This window comes from Sturnira hondurensis, unplaced genomic scaffold (assembly GCF_014824575.4).
Source record: "Sturnira hondurensis isolate 20B ecotype Veracruz unplaced genomic scaffold, ASM1482457v3 Scaffold0006413, whole genome shotgun sequence".
NCBI classification, from domain to species: domain Eukaryota; kingdom Metazoa; phylum Chordata; class Mammalia; order Chiroptera; family Phyllostomidae; genus Sturnira; species Sturnira hondurensis.
In genome coordinates, this window is record NW_028079044.1 from 14,042,633 (window position 1) to 14,062,297 (window position 19,665).

General features: G+C 38.3%; 1 protein-coding gene across 1 annotated transcript in view; it reads right to left on the minus strand.

Annotated features, from left to right (window-relative positions):
* Positions 1–19,665, minus strand: part of RAB1A (RAB1A, member RAS oncogene family) — a 34,561-nt gene that overhangs the window by 1,885 nt on the left and 13,011 nt on the right. The window contains exons 2-5 of the mRNA XM_037048054.1: positions 14,400–14,472; positions 10,434–10,529; positions 1,299–1,394; positions 1–132 (exon numbers count right to left, since the gene is read on the minus strand). Coding sequence (XP_036903949.1) covers positions 1–132; positions 1,299–1,394; positions 10,434–10,529; positions 14,400–14,472 — 397 coding nt within the window. The remainder of the gene's footprint in view (positions 133–1,298; positions 1,395–10,433; positions 10,530–14,399; positions 14,473–19,665) is intronic.

Below are 19,665 nucleotides of genomic sequence, written 5' to 3' on the forward strand. Positions count from 1 at the left end.
CTTTGCTGTTGTGTAGTCTACTACTTTCTTTGTGGTCAGATCACATTTGTTCCCTACCAACAACTTGTTGACGTTTTCACTGGCGTAACGATCAATTTCCTGCAGCCACTGTTTAACGTTATTGAAGGACTCCTAAGAAGACAGACATTTTAAGGATGATGAACATAGTTTTCTGTAACCTAACAACTGTTCTAATGAAGCAAATGATAAGCAAAAGTGTCTCTCTTGACCTAAGAAAGAGATAGGGAAACAACTCTAGCTACAAAATAACTATAGCGCTGGCTATGAAGTCATTAAAATGACTATTCCTACCTAAATAAGGAACTGGAATTTGAAGGCTTGAGGATAAAAATACCTTATTTGAGAAATAACGTGCAGCATCAAGCTGTAGCTCAAGCAAATTTGATAAATTTGAGTTTAAATCTAATTATTTTGGTGTATGGATAGCTTAAGTGTTACTACTAGAAACTCAAAAAATATTACTAAATAAATAGGTCCAAAATAAAGATGCCTGTTTTCCTGTCATATTAAGAAGAAATTTTTCATTTTTAAATAGTTCATGGTAATGATGTGAGTTGAAATTAGCAACAATTTTTCCTCGTGTTGTATCATTCACCTAATATTTCTCATAGTATTGAATCTAAAGTCTTAAGATTCTAGGCCCTAATTAAGATATCATGGTTGTGACAATTAACATTTGCTGCAAAAAATATAAATAAGTTCTAAAAGTTTATTTTATTCCTTGTTAGCAAAAAACAAAAAAAAAAACTGAAATTTTCTGATTAAAAAAAGTTACGGTCCTTAAATCACATTCTTCCTGCTATACCTGCAACCCTCACCTTCTCTCAAAAAAGCAATCTTTAGTTTCTCTTTATCCTAAAATCTTCCTCTATCTCATCCTATTTCTGAACTACATGCTCAGGGAAGAGGCCTTGCTTTTGGCAATACTAACAAGTCTAACTACCAGGCAAATTCCTGTTAACACCAAGAACATGGTATAAACCAAGCAATCCAACACTCCCAAATAAACTCTTGGCAAAATGACAATTTATTTAGTTGATAATAAATATAATTGGAGTCCCTTGAGAGAAAGCAAGTGTAAAAACCAATTACTAAATTTTCTATTTATTTGAGGAAAATAGGAAATTTTGGTTGAAAATTCACTACCCAAAATAATGTTTATATGATTAACTTATTTGGAGGTAGATAAAGGTTTTGGCCACATAAATAATATGGATGGCTATGAAATAGTAACTTCCTACTTTGTCACTGTAACACAGTTTCCTCCTGGAACTTACCTGATCTGTCACATCATACACAACTATGATGCCATGGGCTCCTCTGTAATAACTGGAGGTGATTGTTCGGAATCTTTCTTGGCCTGCTGTGTCCCACTATTGTAAAACAATCAAGAGATCCAAACAGTTCCATTAAGATAGAGTTGGAGAACAGGGTAGGAGAAGGGAGAACAGTTTGTTTACACAGTTATGGAAATGACCAGGATTTGATATTAGCCCTCAGTGTTCACACTAATAAACTGCGTGGTAACTGCCAAATACCTGAAGCTCCAGAAGAGAAGGCAGTGCCTCTAGTTAGCTTGCAGTAATGCTCTCGGGATCACAAAGTCTCTGAGATCAGGAACTATGGCAAACTCTTCATATTCCCTAAAGGGGTGGCCTAACGCCCCTTTAACACAGTACATTCAGATGACTGCCAGTCAAAACACTTGAACCATCTCTGGAAAGTATTATCTTAATCCTAGGGTCAGTGTAAGGAAGATGACTCAAAATATTTTGATAGAGTTCATTTTAAAAGTCGCCACACTTGAACCATTTAGGCTTAAATACCAAAAACATGCTTAAATTACTACATTCAAGTTCTGGGTTTAAAAAAGGTGAGGGGAAAACTCAACTGTTAAGATTTTAAAGTCTTGGTTTTAATTAACAAGGACAATGAGAATTTTGTTTACCTCTTAGCGGATGGCCTCTTTACAAAAATGTATACTGAGAATAGTTACCACTTTACTGGTGAAAGGTAACATCCTGACTGATACAAAAATAACAGACTGGTTACTGGCGGGGGGTGGGGGGGGGACTTAAAGCCTAAGACAAGTGTAGATTAAAATGCAATACCCTTTAAGGGGAGGGAATTATAGTTTGAAAGTATATCTGAACCTGACATTAATCCCTTCTAATGTTTTAAATGGCAAAATAAAAAACCCCGCAGTTCAGGAGCACTCAGTGAAATACTTCCTTTTCTAGAACCCAGCTGACATAGACCTGTGAAAAACAAGTACAATTTTGGGGAAATATGAATACAGACTGGTATTAGACAACATCGAGGCACTAGTGTCAATTTAGTTAAATATGATTAATGGTTACATAGTAAAATACAGGTGCATACCCACCTATGTTTGGGGTAAATATAATTCCTGTAATTTAACATACTCCTCCAAGGAAAAAAAATAAATGAAGCAAATAAAGTTAACATCGTTAATCTAAAATAAACAAAAGCAAGTCAGAACAGCTTCATTACCTTTTTTGTTAAAAGTACTAGCCTGAGAGCCAGAAGATTTTAGATCTGTTATCAGTCAAGAACATCAAAGTCTTTCAGGATATCCTTGGAGAAGCATGAGCTTTGGAGACATAGTCCACACTGTCTGGGCTATATCTCCTATTTGATTTCAGGAATCACATTTTAGTAAGAGGTACATATAAAACACAAGAATAACTCAAACTGTAAAAGGTTGAGAAAACATACCTCCAGAAAGAAGTAACTAACTCCAGAAGTAGAGGTTGTGGTAAGATGTAAAGCACAGGCTGGGCCATATTCGCATCCTCCCACAACAGTATCAACAATTTCTGTCATAAAATTCTATCACAGTAGTTAAGGTAAACACCCTTAAGAGACTAGGAATCTGAAGATAGGCATCTTGATCAAAATACGCCCCTAGCCCTCCACTGACAAAACTACAACTGAACTACAGAACCACCATCATTCAGAACTGCTGAACCAAGTCCTACAACTAAGGATATAAAGAAGCCGCCACACAGACGGCTAGGAAAGGCAGAGGCCCACCTATTCCCACACCCATCTATGGCAGATAAAATATCGGGAGGGATATCCTGGCTGCCAAGGATTCCCCTTGAGGAGTGAAGATCTCAGCCCTACACCGGGTCCCCAGCCCAGGTTCCAGTGCCAGAAGAGAACTCCCATTATAAGCCAACACGGATTGTGACTGAGTGAGATGAAGGGCTTCTGGAGCCCCAAGCACAAACTTACTCAAACTCACTCCCTCTCAGCTCCAGCATGGGGCAGCAGCTTGAAAGGTGCCAGGGACATATGGGGAAGAACTGAGTTTGTCTGGCATCAGGGCAAAAAACTGCAGAAGCACCTTTTGAAGTGCTAGCAGAGGCCATTGTTTCTTTTCTGAGCTCTCCCCCTAGAGATGACAGGCGGGTACCATATCTGAGTCTCCATCACCCTACCCTGGATATCAATGTTCCCCACCACCACCCTGGTTATTCCTTGAGACCCCACCCCAACCAACTTGCCAGTGACCCAAGATATTTCCATGGCTCTTGCATAGGAATGGCCTGTCTTGGCTCATGCTTCAGGTCTTCCTAAAATCTCTCAAACCAAGCAGCATCTGACCTCTGCATGCCTCAGAACTCTCACTAAGTGGCCCCAGGCCCAGCACTAGCAGCAGGGGCATGAGTTTGCAGCCTTGGTTTGCAGCCAGACCCCTCTTGGGCCACCTCCAAGCCTCGTAGAAGTAGCAGCCATCTGTAGAAGGCTTTATAGGCTCAGGGCAGGTGGCCTTGGGCAGAATACAGGTAGCAGCTGACCTCTGATAGCACCTCCCAGGAAACCACAGGGCCAGACACCTTCACACCACAATGAAGAACCATCCAACCACCTCCAAAAATAACACACTCAAAATGCAAACTAAGTGGGCACCAGAGCCCTACAGAAGTAAGTCCTGCTCCATGGGGTGAGCCCCTGCATAGCTCATCCACAAAAGTCCTCAGTGGTCACAGCCAGTACTCGCAGTTCATCAGCATAGTAGAGGTAAACCCCTCCCATTGACATGCCAGTAGCAATCAAGCCTCAGCTTCAAGAGGAGGGTATACACGGCCCACAACAGAGGTATGCCAGTAGTGCCCAGCTTGGTGAATAAAAAGGCTATTCCACTGGACTCTACAGGACACCTACTGCATTAGGCCACTCTAACAAACTCTGGAGACACAGCAGCTCTACCTAATACATAGAAACAAACACAGGGAGGCTGCCAAAATGAAGACACAAAGAAAAGTGCCCTAAATGAAAGAACAGAGCTCTAGAAAAAGAAATAAACAAAACAGACAGGCAAACTACTACATGCAGAATTCAAAACTATAAGGATGCTCAGTGAACTTGGAGGAAAAGTAGATAAACTTAGTGAGAATTTCAATTTTTTTAAAGATTTTATTTATTTTTAGAGAAGAGGAAGGGAGGAAGAAAGGGATAGAAACATCAAAGTGTGGTTGCCTCTCTCACACCCCTGCCTGGGGACCTAGCCCACAACCTAGGCATGTGCCCTGACTGCAAATCAAACCAGTGACCCTTTGGTTTGCAGGCTGGTAATCAGTTTGCTGAGCTACACCAGCCAGGGCAGTAAGAACTTTAATAGCATAAAAAAGGACATGGAAACCATAAAAAAGAAAAAGTCAGGACTTCCACCAAGATGGAGGGATAGGTGGAAACACTGTGCCTTCTCCCACAACCAAGTTTGAATGCAACAAAGGTTTAGTAAACAAAGACGCAGCCAAAGAATAGAAAATTGAACTATACAGAAGTCTGACAACAACGAACAGTTCAACCGAACAGGTAAGAGGGGCAGAGCCAGCAGCGGAGCAGGGATGGGCAGGAAAGATCCCCCCGACCCCAGGCACCCAGGCAGCCAGGATAGCATCAGGCAGACCCAGTGAGGGCGCGGGACAGCAGGCTGACTGCGGTCACACATTCGAGTGCAGATAAACCAGCAAAGGAGTGAGTAGTGAGCAGTTAGACAGACCACACAGGCCCCAGGAGTGGGAAGCAGCAGGGGGGGACCACCATTACTCCTCTTTGACCCCGCCCCCACATACAGCGTCACAACCCCGCGACTGAGTTGCCCCACCCTGGTAAACACCTAGGGCTCCGATCCTGATATGTAACAGCCAAGAACAGTCCAAAATATGGCTCAAGAAGAACTCAAGGCCCCGGAGCCAATAACTCTAAGTGACCAAGAAACAGCCAACCTATCAGATGCACAGTTCAAACCACTAGTGATCAGATGCTCACAGATTCAAACCACTAGTGATCAGGATGCTCACAGAGCTGGTTGATTTTAGTCACAAACTAGAGGAACAAATGAAGGCTAAACTAATTGAAATGAAGGGAAATGCACAGGAAACCAATAGTGATGGAAAGGAAACTGGGACTCAAATCAAGGGAGTGGACCAGAATGAAGAAAAAAATGACCAAATAGAAAAGAAGGAAGAAACAAGAATTCAAAAAAAATGAGGAGAGGCTTAGGAACCTCCAGGACATCTTCAAACGTTCCAACATCCGAATTATAGGGGTACCAGAAGGGGGAAAGAAACAGCCACGAGTGGAAAACTTATTTGAACAAATAATAAAGGAGAACTTCCCCAGTCTGGCAAAGGAAATAGACTTCCAGGAAATCCAGGAAGCTCAGAGAGTCCCAAAGAAGTGGGACCCAAGAAGGAACACACCAAGGCACATCATCATTAGCCAAGATTAAAAGGAAGGAGAGAATCCTAGAAGCAGCAAGAGATAAGGGGACAGTCACCTACAAAGGAGTGCCCATCAGACTGTCAGCAGATTTCTCAAAAGAGACCTTACAGGCAAGAAAGGACTGGAAAGAAGTATTCTGAGTCATGAAATCCAAAGACCTATAGCCAAGATTACTCTATCCTGCAAAGCTTTCATTTAGAATGGAAGGACAGATAAAGTGCTTCTCAGATAAGGTGAAGTTCAAGGAGTTCATCATCACTAAGCCCTTATTAAAAGAAGACAGAAAATATTAAAGTGAAAGGACAGCAAACTCACAGTTATTAACAACCACACCTAAAACAAAAGCAAACCAAGAGGACAGCTAAATCAGGAGCAGAACCATAGAAATGAAGAACACTTGGAGGGTTAGCAACAGGGGAGTGGGAGGAGGAGAAGGGGGGAGAAGATACAGAAAATAAGTAGCATAGACAGTAGATAAAAAATAGACGGGGGGAGGGCATGAATAGTAGGGGAAATATAGAATCTAAAGAACTTGAGACACATAGTCATAAACTAAAGGGGGGGAATGGTGAGGGAGGGGGTGTGCAGGGTGGAGGGGAATGAAGTGGGGGGAATAGAACAACTGTAATGGTATAATCAATAAAATATATTTTGAAAAAAGAACCAGTCAGAAATGAAGGATACCATAACTGAAATGAAAAACAATTTACAGGGAATTAATAGAAGATTAGATGAACCCAAGAATCAAACCAGTGATTTGGAATATAAAGAAGCAAGAAACTCCACCTAATTAGAAGAGCAGAAAGAAAAAAGAATCCAGCTCTGAATGGTATGACTCAGTTGACTGGACCTCATTCTGCAAAGTAAAGGTCACCAGTTCAATTCCCTGTCACAGCGCACATCTGGGTTGTGGGTTTGGTCCTTGATCCCGGCACATACAAGAGGCAACCAAATTGATGTTTCTCTTTCACGCTGATGTTTCTCTCCCCCTCCCTTCCCCTCTAAATAAATAAATAAATAAATAAATAAATAAAGCCTTTGAAAAAGAAACAATCCCAAAAAAATGAGGACAGTGTAAGGAGCCTCTGTGACAACTTCAAGTGTACCAACATTCACATCACAGGGTGCAAGAAGAGAGAAAGCAAGAAATTGAAAACCTATTTGAAAAAATGACAAAAAAACTACCCTAGCCCTGTAAAGGAAATAGATATATAAATCCAGAAAGCATAGAGTCCCAAAGAAGATGAACCCCAAAAATCCCACACCAAGACACATTATAATTAAAATGCAAAAAGTTAAAGACAGAAAGCATTGTAAAAGCAACAAAAGAAAAGCAATTACCTAGGAGGGAGCTCCCATGAAACTGTCAGCTAATTTCTCAGCTGAAACTTTGCAGGCCAGAAGACATCGACAAGAAACATTCTAAGTCACAGGTGGCAAACACAAGGCCCACAGGCTGAATCCAGCCTTCCACCTTGTTTTATCCAGGCTGGTACCTTGTTTCTACCTGGCGGCAGCGCCAAACTGTTAAGCAGTAGTTATATTTATACAGTCCTAAAATTACATTCGGCCCTTTGAAGGCAACCTCCAGGCTGATGTGGCCTCAGGTGAAAATGAGTTTGACACCCTATTCTAAGTAATAATAAGGACCTACAACCAAGATTACTCTACCCAGGGAAGGTATCATTTAGCATCAAAGAACAGAAGAAGAGCTTCCCAGACAAGAAAAAGCTAAAGGAGTTCATCACCACCGTGACATATACTTTAAGAAGAAAAAAAAAGATAAAAAATATGAACAATAAAATGGCAATAAATACATGTCTATCAATTCAATCTAAAAAAATAAGGCAGAACAGAAACAGACTTACAGAGAACCTTCTGATGGTTGCCAATGGGTGAAAAAGGTGAAAGGATTAAAAAGTACAAATTGGTATTTACAGAATAGTCATGGGGATGTAAAGTACAGCATAGGGAATATAGTCAGTAATATTGTAATAACTATATATGGTGTCAGATGGGTACAAGATTTACTGGGATAAATACTTAGTAAGTTATATAATGTCTAATCATGGGTTGTATACCAAAAACTAATATAATAGTGTATGTCAATTCTAATTAAAAAACAATAATGATTTTTTAAAAGAAAGATTATAAAAATTAAAAATAAAGGGCAGACTGCCAACAGAAAAGGAATTAATCTCATTCAGGGAGATCTAAAAGGCAGAGGAGAGCTAGAAGTTAAAGGAAACTGGCTTCGGTTCAATATAATGAATTAACAATTAGAGGTTATTTATAAATGGAGCTAGCTTCTTTGATAAGCTGGTGAACTTTCCAAAAAATTTCAAAAAAAGGCACCCAATAAGGAAAGGAAATTGCAAACAAAGATGAAAGGAAGACTGACTGAGTGACCTATTAAGATCTGTTCCAGCTACAGGAAAGTAGCAGGCAGTATGTGACTGTTTTCACAAATATACACTCCAATCTTATGGAGACCAATGATCACACATAATCACAATCACTTCATATCAGTAGTTAAGAGGCCTGGGTGCATCCTTCTGAAACATGCCTCTAACTTTTGTACTTGGCACCTGAAATACTGTGCCAAGTATAAAGTTCTACATATAATGGGGGGGAGGGGGGAATTAATATGGAAGGTAATCTCATTCACTGGTTTAAAGTATTTCAAACTCTCTCATAACTATATCCTTGCAGGTCCTAATTTGGAGTACCAAGTATGTTAACTTACATCAAAACCCACAATTCTTTTGTAATGTACCTTTTCCCCACCTCATCAGAGTCTTATATGGAAAGGGAGCAACTGAAAAAAAAATTACCTCTCTGAGGTATGTCATATCATCAGTAACATTTGTATACAGTAGCCCCTGCTCCCTTATCCATGGTTTCACTCTGTGGTTTCAGTTATCCACAGACAGCTGTTGTCCAAAACTTTAAATGGAAATTCTAGAAATAATTCATAAGTTTTCAACTGCATACCACCCTGAGCAGTGCAATGAAATGTCACATCATCACAGTCCATCTCACCCTTGACCTGAATCATCACCTTTGCCCAGCATATCCACCTCACTTCATCTCATCATGAAAGCATTGTATTATCTCACATTATCACAAGAAGGGTGAGTACAATGCAATATATTTATGTATCTTTTACCACAGTATATAGTTAGCATCTTACTGTGCCTTATTTATAAATTAAACTTAATCATAGGTATGTATATACATATAGGAAAAAACACAGTATATGTAAGGTTCTGTACTGTCTGTGGTTTCAGGCATCCCCTCAAGGTCTTGGGAGAGGTCTAGCATACTGCCCAAAAGTTTACAAAGGGCTTTCATAAACATTATCATACACCCATACACAGAGCTACTAGATTTGGTTCTTACAACTACCTTGTGAGTTAGCAAATCAAGTATCCTCATACTCATTTCAGAGATAATAAACTGAGTCTCAGCAAAATAGGTTGAAGTAAGTTAATCCACGACTTTCTAAATAGTAAATATCAGAAAGAAGATAGCAAATCCAAGTCTTCTGACTCCAAATCCAGAACTCCCAGTTCAGTGTATTAGCAATTCCATCAAAAGAACCGTCACTGCTTTTCTATGTTACCTCATACTAATAGCCAGTTCCAAAAGATACCCAGAAATTAATATTTTTAAAGACCACAGACATGACCAGACTCATGCAACTGTCTATTTTTAATGTGGGATTGTGGTTCTAAGGATAGACAAGGGGGCTAGGCACAAGGACATAAAATACTGAAGACAGAGCTATGGGTCATTTGGTTCTGCTAGAAACTGTAGATTAGCAATTAAATCAGCATCCATTTTTCTGAGCTGTAAACAGGTTAGAAAAGCTAAGCTCCTTTTCAATAAAATTCTAAGACTTGGTACATACTGATACATACAAAAGAACTAAATAAATACAGTTGACCCTTGAATAAAACAGAAACTCAGAGCGCCAACCATCAGCGCAGTCAAAAACTCACAAATTATGTCTGCCCCCAACACGTGTGGCTTCCCAACTGTAAGAAAACCCTTGAATAATGCAGGTTTGAACTACATGGGTCAATGAGCTGCACGCATCAACTGAAAAAACCCATGTATAAGTGGACGTGCACAGTTAAAACTCACGTTGTTTGAGGGTCAACTATTCAATTTAGCCACATATAAAGAAGCTTTCCCTAGGTTTTCTTCTCATGTTCCACAATATTTAGCACAGTGAAAAACATAAAGAAAATGCTCATATACTTTCAATAGAAGGGTAAACTTTAACTTAGCCTCCACTGATAAAAGCACAAGAAAAATAACTAAGACCATGGGGTGGGTGGAGGTGGTAGAGGGTATAGCAAGGTAAAAAATACAGGAAGAAATAAACTTAAAAGCAAAAAAGTAGTAACTAGGACCAAGTTTGACTTAAAAGATGTACTTCTCTGCTTTTACGAATAGAAAACTCAATGAGGAAGGGTAGTCTTAGAGAAATCATTTTTAATCTGAACAATTCTTATTCTACACTCTTTCACAGATACATGGTTAAAATACTATAAATTTAACTTTGTTACTACATTAACAAAGAAATACATTTTAAATTTACCAAGAATAATTTCAAAAATACTTCTGGTCCAAAAATTACTTACTATTTGAAGCTTGATTGTTTTCCCATCTAACTCTATAGTTCTTATTTTGAAATCCACACCAATAGTGCTAATGTAGCTTTCTGTATACGTATCATCCTGAAGGGATAAAAAGTTAATGATTAATGTTCAATACACTAAATAAAATAATGTTAACTTGTATATACAAAGCTGATATGGCTAAAAGGCATAGCATGTTGAGGACAATCACTTCATCCTGCTCCAGTACTCAGTTCATATTTTGATTACAAAGCACTATTTAACAGTAGTCTCTTCTTAAGACTTTTTCAATAGTTATATTTCTTGGCAAATTCTTATATAGAAAAACGTTTTATATTTACAATGACTATGAATGATTTTCCTAATTACTAATTAGTGAAACTCTAGCTCCCCTCACCCCCAAATCCAATTTATTCATCACAAAGTAGTGTCACTCTCCTCTTCTGGATTTTTTTAAAGTCAATTTTATTTCCTAGTTATGACTTTTTCGAATTCTCACAATATAAAATGTACCCTTTTAAAGTATGCAATTCAGTGATTTTTAAGTATATTCATATGGTTGTGCAACCATTACCATCACTTAACCCCAGGACACCCCACCACCCCGTGATGAAACCCTGTACCCAGCAGCAGTCACCCTCTGTTTCCTTCTCTTCCCCTAGACCCTGGACACCAGCCATCTACTTTATGTTTCTATGGGTTTGCCTATTCTGGACGTGTCGTATGAATGGAATCACACATGTGGCCTTTAGTGACTGGCTTCTTTAACTCAGCATAAAGTTTTCCTTCCTTTTTATGGCTGAATAATATACGCTATATGGATACACCACATTTTATTTATCCATTCATCAGTTGGTGAACATCTGGGTGGTTTCTATTTGGGGCTAATATGAATAATGCTGCTATGAACGTTTGTGTACAAGCTTTTATGTGAACAATGTGTAACCCATGTTAAACTTTTAAAATTATACTTGTTTTTCTCAAGAATCTGTTATGACACTTTACTCCAAATGGAAACAAAACTTTTAATGTTTGTGAAAAAATGTATGAATGGAGAGATCAGGCTATCACCACCTAAACCCAATGAACAATCTTAGCGAGCAGAAAGCATCACCTACTAAGTATTCTGCCAACAAAGATGGGCCTAAATCTCATCAAAACTAAATCCATTAAGAGAAGCAGTATCAACAGAACTTTCTTTGATGATGGAAACATCCTCCAAGCTGACCTAGTGAATACAGTAGCCACTAGTCCCAAGTGGCAAGTGAGAACAAGAAAATGAATGTTTAATTTTATTTAACTTTAATTAGTTTAAACTTAAATAGCTGCATGGGGCTAGTAGCTACCACAGGATAGCACAGCTCTGGAGGTTTACTTCCAATTACAGAAACATGAGGAATTTGAACAACTGAAAGACACCGCAAGGAAGCAAAGTGGCAAATCTAAAATGCTGGACAATCTGTAGGAAAACTGCCCTGGTTTCTGCAAAAAGTAAAGGACAGGAAAACATAAGTAAAAAGGCAAGTTTGGAAAAACTCTAGATTAAGAGATGAAGCAGCAAAACAACCACAATGTGTGAACCATGTTTGAATCCCGATTCAAACCAACCACAATACCAACACTTCTGAGACGATCAGGGAAAATTATTCTTCTAATTAATAATGGAAATGTTATTTTATACAAAAATGTCCACTTTTTGGAAATTCATACTAAAGTATGTAGGGGGGGGAAACAATACTTGCACAATTTGCAATACAACACTACAACAGAGAAGGGGAAGAAAGGATTAAATGAAGCCAGTGTGGGCAAGTCCTGATGATGCTGAATCTGGTACATACATGGGACTGGAAAAAAACTCTAAGAAAATTGTAAAATGTGACTGAGGGAGGGAGTTTTGTTAGAGACATTTATAAATGCTTTGCTAGAATACTTAAAAATCCCTAAATGACCCATACTGCATGGCTCTGGGCCACCATACATGCTCTTCCTTTTGTCCAAATTCTCAGTTATCTTTCTGCACACCCCCTACTCCCCCAGCCCCTGGGTCACATTGTAATGTTTATTCACTGTTCAATTCTGAGCCCAGGCAATAGTAATTGTCCAAACATTCTCCAACTCCTCAGACAATAGTTAAGAGATCATTCCCTCTTGTGCTCCCATAGCTTGTCATACATTTTGTTATAATACCTTTTGTACCTTTGTCTATTTTGGGGATCCACAAATTAGTATTTTTATAAATGCTTCCAGGTGATTTTACTGTGGGGGTACTAGAGAAAACCTGTAACTTAGATCAATAGGCATGTCAGAGAGGATTTTCTTTGAAACACAAACATACAGCCACATAGCCACTTTCATCAAGAGATACCAGATCCTTCCCACCTACCCAGAACTGCTGATTTAATACTAGGAGTTATTCTTAATGTTAGTATTTTCCAATTTAATAAATATTAAGTAAAATCCACTTTTAAACCTTTAGTCACAAATAAAATGGAACATTTTTTTCATATTCACTGGCAATTTGTATTTTTTTTTTGTGACCTGCCACTCATCTATTTGCACATATTTCTATTAGGACAGACATCCTTTTCTTATTAATGTGTAAGTGTGCTTTATAAATTGAGAATATTATCTCTTCCTCATGTACATATTTTTGGCTAATACCATCTGTCTTCTAATGTTTTTATATGCTTGCCATTAATTTTTATGCAATCAAATTTAATAATCCTTTCATAATTTTGTTAGAAAATATGTTCACACATATTAAAGAATCCAATGCTCCATGATTTCACTTTTAACTATGATATATAATGAAATTATTTAATGACATTCATTAATATCACGGTTCATCTCATCAGAAAAGTCATATTTAGTATTTGAAATGCTGTCAAGCTCACAGTGGTGAATTACAAGTTTTCTAAAATTCTAATTTTTCTCTGAAAGCTTGAATTTTATTACAGGCAGCAGATGCTGTCAGATATTTTCCTTGAAGTGACAATCTCAGTTCATTTGAGAAAATGTCTGCCAATATCCAATTCTACACAACTGTAGTCTATCAGTTGTTCTTTCAAGTAAAAAAAATACTTTTCCTCAAGACAACCACACCAAAACACTCTAGTAAGCAGTAAAGTGCTTTATGCGTATTCCTCAGTTCTTCACAACGTGATATTTAAAAAAGGAACTAGATTTTAAAAACTTAATCATTTTTACTGTTTCATCAAAGACACTCAAGTGAAAATGGTGTTTCCCTCCTGATGAGTGAGGAGAGGTAAATAACATGACCGTGAGCACCATCTGGGACTTAGCACAGCCGCGACGTGGTGTGTGAAGGTGCCACCAGTCTCACCCCACCACTGCTTCTGCATTATCAGAGCAAATGTCAACACAGTGAAAAAGCAAATGTCTTTATTTCTAGTACTAAGTCATTATTCACTTAGTAAATACTAAGAGCTTAGTATCATTAGAATAATAGTTTTGATCTCATGAATAACCCCCTAAGAGGGTCTCAATAATCCTCAGGGATCTTTACTCCATACTCTAAGAACCATGATCCAAACAGCAAGATGGAAAACATGATAAATTTGAAGGCAGTCAATATGCTTATTACAGAACACAATACCATTGTCAAAAAACAGTTTGTACTAGACCCTGCATTTCCTTTTTGTTCTGCTAAACTTTTACTTGAAAATTTGTTTTCCATCAAGTCATTTTCAACACATGCCAACTATTTTCCATTTACCTCACTATCTACATTCAAGTGAAACATTGAGCTCTATCAAGAATATCATTTTGACTTTATAAACACCCTTTGTTCAATTTCTTTTAAGAACAACAGCATTTTTTAAATTTAAGGCTCCAACATATCATTAGGGATGTATCCTTGAAGACTTTAATCTATAAATTCTGGAAGAATTAATTTATTATGAGTAAAACAGTATTAATTTCTTTAAAAGTATTTCAATTTCAACTTACTGCAAACCTAAGGAGGAGGCAAGACTTTCCAACTCCAGAGTCTCCAATCAGAAGCAACTTGAATAAATAATCACTGCAAAAAGAAAAAAACATTAATAAAAAGCATATTTCTGCAACAAAAATATAGCAAATTCTGCAACAACAAAAATATGGCAAGAATCCTAAGCAGGTCACTAAGGAAGACTACAGCTCTTGAAAAGTCCATGAACAGCTTAGCAGAAGCCAAAATTGCAATCAAGTCCTTTTGCAACCAAGTCCTTAGCAGAAGTCCTTTTGATGAATCACTGAACATGACAAAATTACATAAAGGTAAGACAGGCAATGTGTCCCCAATGGTCTCTAAGATCAGTGAACTACTTCCAAGGAAAGAATGAGAGGAAACATAAGTGATATGCATTCCTGGAGAGACCAAGAAACTGTTGGATAAATCCCACTCCCTTTGCAGCATTAGAATATAGGGAGTATTCTTGCCAATGAAACAAATCTCTCCTCCTAATTCCAAGATCAAAGCATATTTCACAGCAATCTTCCAAGGGGCTTTTATGATCCTTTCCTAGCATCCACCTGGAAATTCTCCCTTAAAAAAAAAAAAGGATCATTTATCTTCTATAAGCCTGTATTATAAATATTTTAAACTGGGGATGTATTAAACTCAAAGGTGGTTTATGCAAAGGCACAAATCGACGAACATTCTAAGCCTGTATTAAGCACTTTTCAGAGCCCTAGTAGGGCAGTTTAGTTGGTTAGCACATCGGTCCCACCAAGGTTCGTTCCCTGGTCAGGTCATATACAAAAATCAACCAATGAATGCACAGGTAAGTGGAACAACAAATCAATGTCTCTCTTTCTCCCTTCCTCTCCTTTAACAAGTCAAAGTCAGTAAAGCATTCTTCAGAAAATACTGACATCTAGGCTTTGTTTATGTACATTGACCATTGCCAGGCCTGACTCAAAACCATCCATGGATTTTCCTTCACAGACCTGAAAACAAAAAACTACCTGCCCATGGTCTCCAAAGGAATCCTTCACAGATCCTTTTTAATTCTGACCAGTTCTAAGTGTTCTTCTATGCAATTTCAAAGATTTTTTAAAATCTAGAATTTACAGTTTATTATTTAGAAGATAAGCATGAGTTTCAATTTTGTTCTTTGGGATTCTGTTTTTAAAAAATGCTACCAATGCCCCGGCTGGTGTAGCTCAGTGGATTGAGCGCAGGCCTGCAAACCAGAGGATCGTGGTTCGATTCCCAGTCAGAGCACATGCCTGGGTTGCAGGCTAGTTCCCAGTAGGGGATGCATGAGAGGCAACCATACACTGGTATTTCTTTCCCTCTCTCCTTCTCTTCCCCTCTAAAGATAAATTAAAAAATTTAAAAAAAATGCTACCTACTTAAGGTGAAACCCAAATATCATTCACAATTTAAATTAGATTACAATTAATCATTATTACAAGCAAGATACAAAACTTTTAATAGTGATTATCTTTGTGGATATTCATCAATTATTACCCAGGTTTACAGCGATATATATTATATAAATTTATCTTTTTGGTTATATTAAGTTACTATGGTATACTTATTGTCCCTAATTATATCTCAAGGAAAGGGAAAAAAATCCAAAGTGCTCTAGTCAACAGCAAAATAAAAGTCATAGCCCTATGCCTGGATTGCAGGTTCCGTCCCCAGTTGGGGAGTGTACAAGAGGCAACAGATCAATATTTCTCTCACACATGGACACATGGATATTTCCCTCCTTCTCTCCCTCCCTTGCCCTATGTCTAAAGGTAAATAAAATCTAAGAGGGGGAGATTATAGCACAGAATGAACTAAAAAATAGCCTTTCCAATTTAACATACTAAAGAAAACAGGGGGGAAGGTAATGACTATGAAATATTACCCTTAATAATTCATACATAATACCATACAATTTTTATTGGGCAGTACAGTTTCTGATTGACTGTAGCACTATTGACAGCTTCCTCCTTAATTAGACTAAATTCTTAAGAATGCTGAGCACTGACATTAGCAATGAGTATGTTGAGAATTTACATTTCATTTAGCAAGAATAATCGCACCATTACTACTACTACAGTTAATTTTTCTTTTTAAGTATAGTTTATGGCTATTACAGTTTTCCTAATTTTTTTCTCCCCTTTATCCCTGTTCTGCCCTGCATTACCCCCACCCTCCAGTATTCCCCTCCTTAGTTCATGTCCATAGGGTGTACATCTAAGTTCTTTGGCTTCTCTGTTTCCTATACTATTCTTAACCACCACAACCCCTCCATTTTATGCCTACCAATTATGTTTCTTATTCCCTGTACCTTCCCGATTCTTCCCCTCCCCTCCTACTCATAACACTCCATGTGATCTCCATTTCTGTAGTTCTGTTCCTGTTCTAGTTGTTTGCTTAATTTTTGTTTTCTAGGTTCATCTGTTCATAATTGTAAGTTTGTTCTCATTTTACTCTTCATATTTGTGATCATTTTCTATTTCTCAGATAAGTCCCTTAAACATTTCATATAATTAGGGCTTGGTGATGATGAACTCCTTTAACTTTACATTATCTGGGAAGCACTTTATCTGCCCTTTCATACTAACTGATAGCTTTGCTAGATAAAGTAATCTTGGATGTAGGTTCTTGACTTTCATGACTTCAAATGCTTCTTTCCAGCCCCTTCTTGCCTGTAAGGATTATTTTGGGAAATCAGCTGATAGTCTTATGGGAACTCCTTTGTAGGTAACTTCCTCTTGCTGCTTGTAAGGTTCTCTCTTTGTCTTTAATCTTGGGTAACTTAATGATGATGTGCCTTGGTGTGTTCCTCCTTGGGTCCAATTTCTTTGGGACTCTGTGGCCTTCCTGGAAGTCTATTTCCTTCACCAGCCAGATTGGGGATGTTTTCCTTTATCATGTTTTCAAGTAAATTTTCAATTTCTTGTTCTTCCTCTTCTTCTTGTGGCACCCCCATGATTTGGATGTCGGAGTGCTTAAGGTTGTCCCAGAGGCTCCTAAGCCTCTCCTCATCTTTTTGAATTCTTGTTTCTTCATTCCATTACAGTGAATGTTTATTTCTTCCTTTTGTTCCAAATTGTTGATCTGAATCTTGGTTTCCCTTCCTGTCATTGTTGGCTCCCTGTACAGATTGCTTTATTTCACTTTGGGTAGACTTCATTTGTTCCTTCATTAAGCTCAATCAGTTCTGTGAGCATCCAGATTACCAGTGTTTTGAATTCTGCATCAGATAGGTTGTCTGTCTCCTTGTCACTTAGCTCTTTTTCTGAGTTTTGATCTGTTCTTTCATTTGGGCAGTATTTCTTTGTCTTGGTGCACTTGTTATGTTGTAAGGGGGCGGAGCCTTAGGTATTCACCAGGATGGGGCAACCCTGTTTGCTGTGTTGTGGTGCTGTCTGTGGGGGAGGGGCCAGAGAGGGAACAATGCCACTTGCAGGCACCGCTGTAGCCCCACTTTCCAATGAACTCTCCTGTGAGACTAAGGGTTTCTCCTGCACTTGCAACCCCCCCAGTTTTCACAGCTAGAGGTTTTGAGTCGTTTCCCCATTCAGTCAGCCCCACATCACCTGTGTGGTCTGCCACCTTTCCCTGGTGGCCATCCTTTCAGCTCAGCGGCACATCTCCCATCTCACCCTCCTACCTGTCTGGATGAGTATTTCTTTTAACTCTTTAGTTGTTGGAGTTCCATGCAGTTTGATTTTCCTGTGTTACTTAGTTTTTAACATAAATTTCAAACAACAGATACCCTGAATTTACCAGTCTCCCCGAGTACAGCCCTCGAGCTTCCTGTAGACATTCAGTAAACATCACCTGAATCAGTCGTACTGGACCGTGTTACAACAAAGAACAGCACTGAGTCACAGATGTTGCCTGAAGTAGCATTCATTACCTTAAAAATCAATTTCTCTATTTCAGAGTAATCTTAAGGTTGTAAAAAACATGAATGCTTCCTAATAATTGTTACAAATTACATTACAGTTTCAAGAAATAGAGCATTTGAGATCTTGCTCCACAGCATATGTTGTCAGCTTGGCTCAAATAAACTCTTATGAAAATTCCCAACAGGTTTGGGGGGGGGGGAGAAACTGATACTCAATTTTTTAAACTCACCTTTCTTAATTATAAATAATATGAAAAGTTGAGTACTCCTCTACAATGGGATAATCATTGCTAAACGAGACCACAGTTAACACAGGTTTGAATTGTGTGGGTGCATCTACATATGGATTTTTAAAATCCATGTTGTCCATGGGTAGTGTTTTTAATCAGATGGGAATCTGCATATTAAGTTATATGCAGATTTTATATTGTGCCCAGGTAGGTGCCCCTAACCTCTCCACTGGTTTAAGGGTCAAATGTATTTTGTTCTCACCCAACATGACAACAGACATGGAGAATGGCAAACAAAGTCAAACTCACAAACTCCTTCTGTTTATTGAATACACACATAGAAAATGTTACTTGCATGTTACCTGCATTGGGACATTTTAAATAACCTACTACTATAGCACCTTATTTCTAAACTATTAATATACTGAATGTTCAAGATAATTCAGAGATTTGAGACTGTTTGAACATATTTCTGCCCTGATTGGTGTGTCCCTCAGCGGGTGGGGCATCAGCCTGCAAACTGAAAGGCTGTGGGTTCGACTCCCAAGTGGGGACATGGGAGAGGTGAATGATCGGTGTTTCTCTCACACATCATTGTTTCTCCTTGTTCCTCCCTTCTCTTATAAATGAATGAATGAATGAATGAATGAATAAAATTTCTATGGCTATAATTTTCATAACAGAACAGAAAAATGTTGACAGACAATACGCAAATCTAAAATTAGAAAGCACAAGGTCAGAATTTTGGTACAAAGATTCAAGAATACTATAGCAAATGGTTTAAATATACAGTCAGTCATATCTCAGTACTAGTCAGCTTCAGAACTCATCAAACCTGTATTCATCTCATTTTGATGAGAAAAAAAATGTTTCAGCACTCAGCGCTTGAGCTTGCTTGGGACTCAGGACTTGTCACACTTGCCAGAACCTGTGTGAGTCACAGTACTGCCCGGCAAGAGATAATGCTTCATCACTCATTGCTTGCTTGGTACTCGTCACAAGTTCTGGAACAAATTAATGATGAGTACTAAGGTACCACTGTATTTTTCCTTTATTCCCCAAGAACTTGGATTAGGTTTTCAGTCTACAATATAATTGTGACTTATGTGACAAAACCGGACTATTCTATATCAGAAATCTATAGTT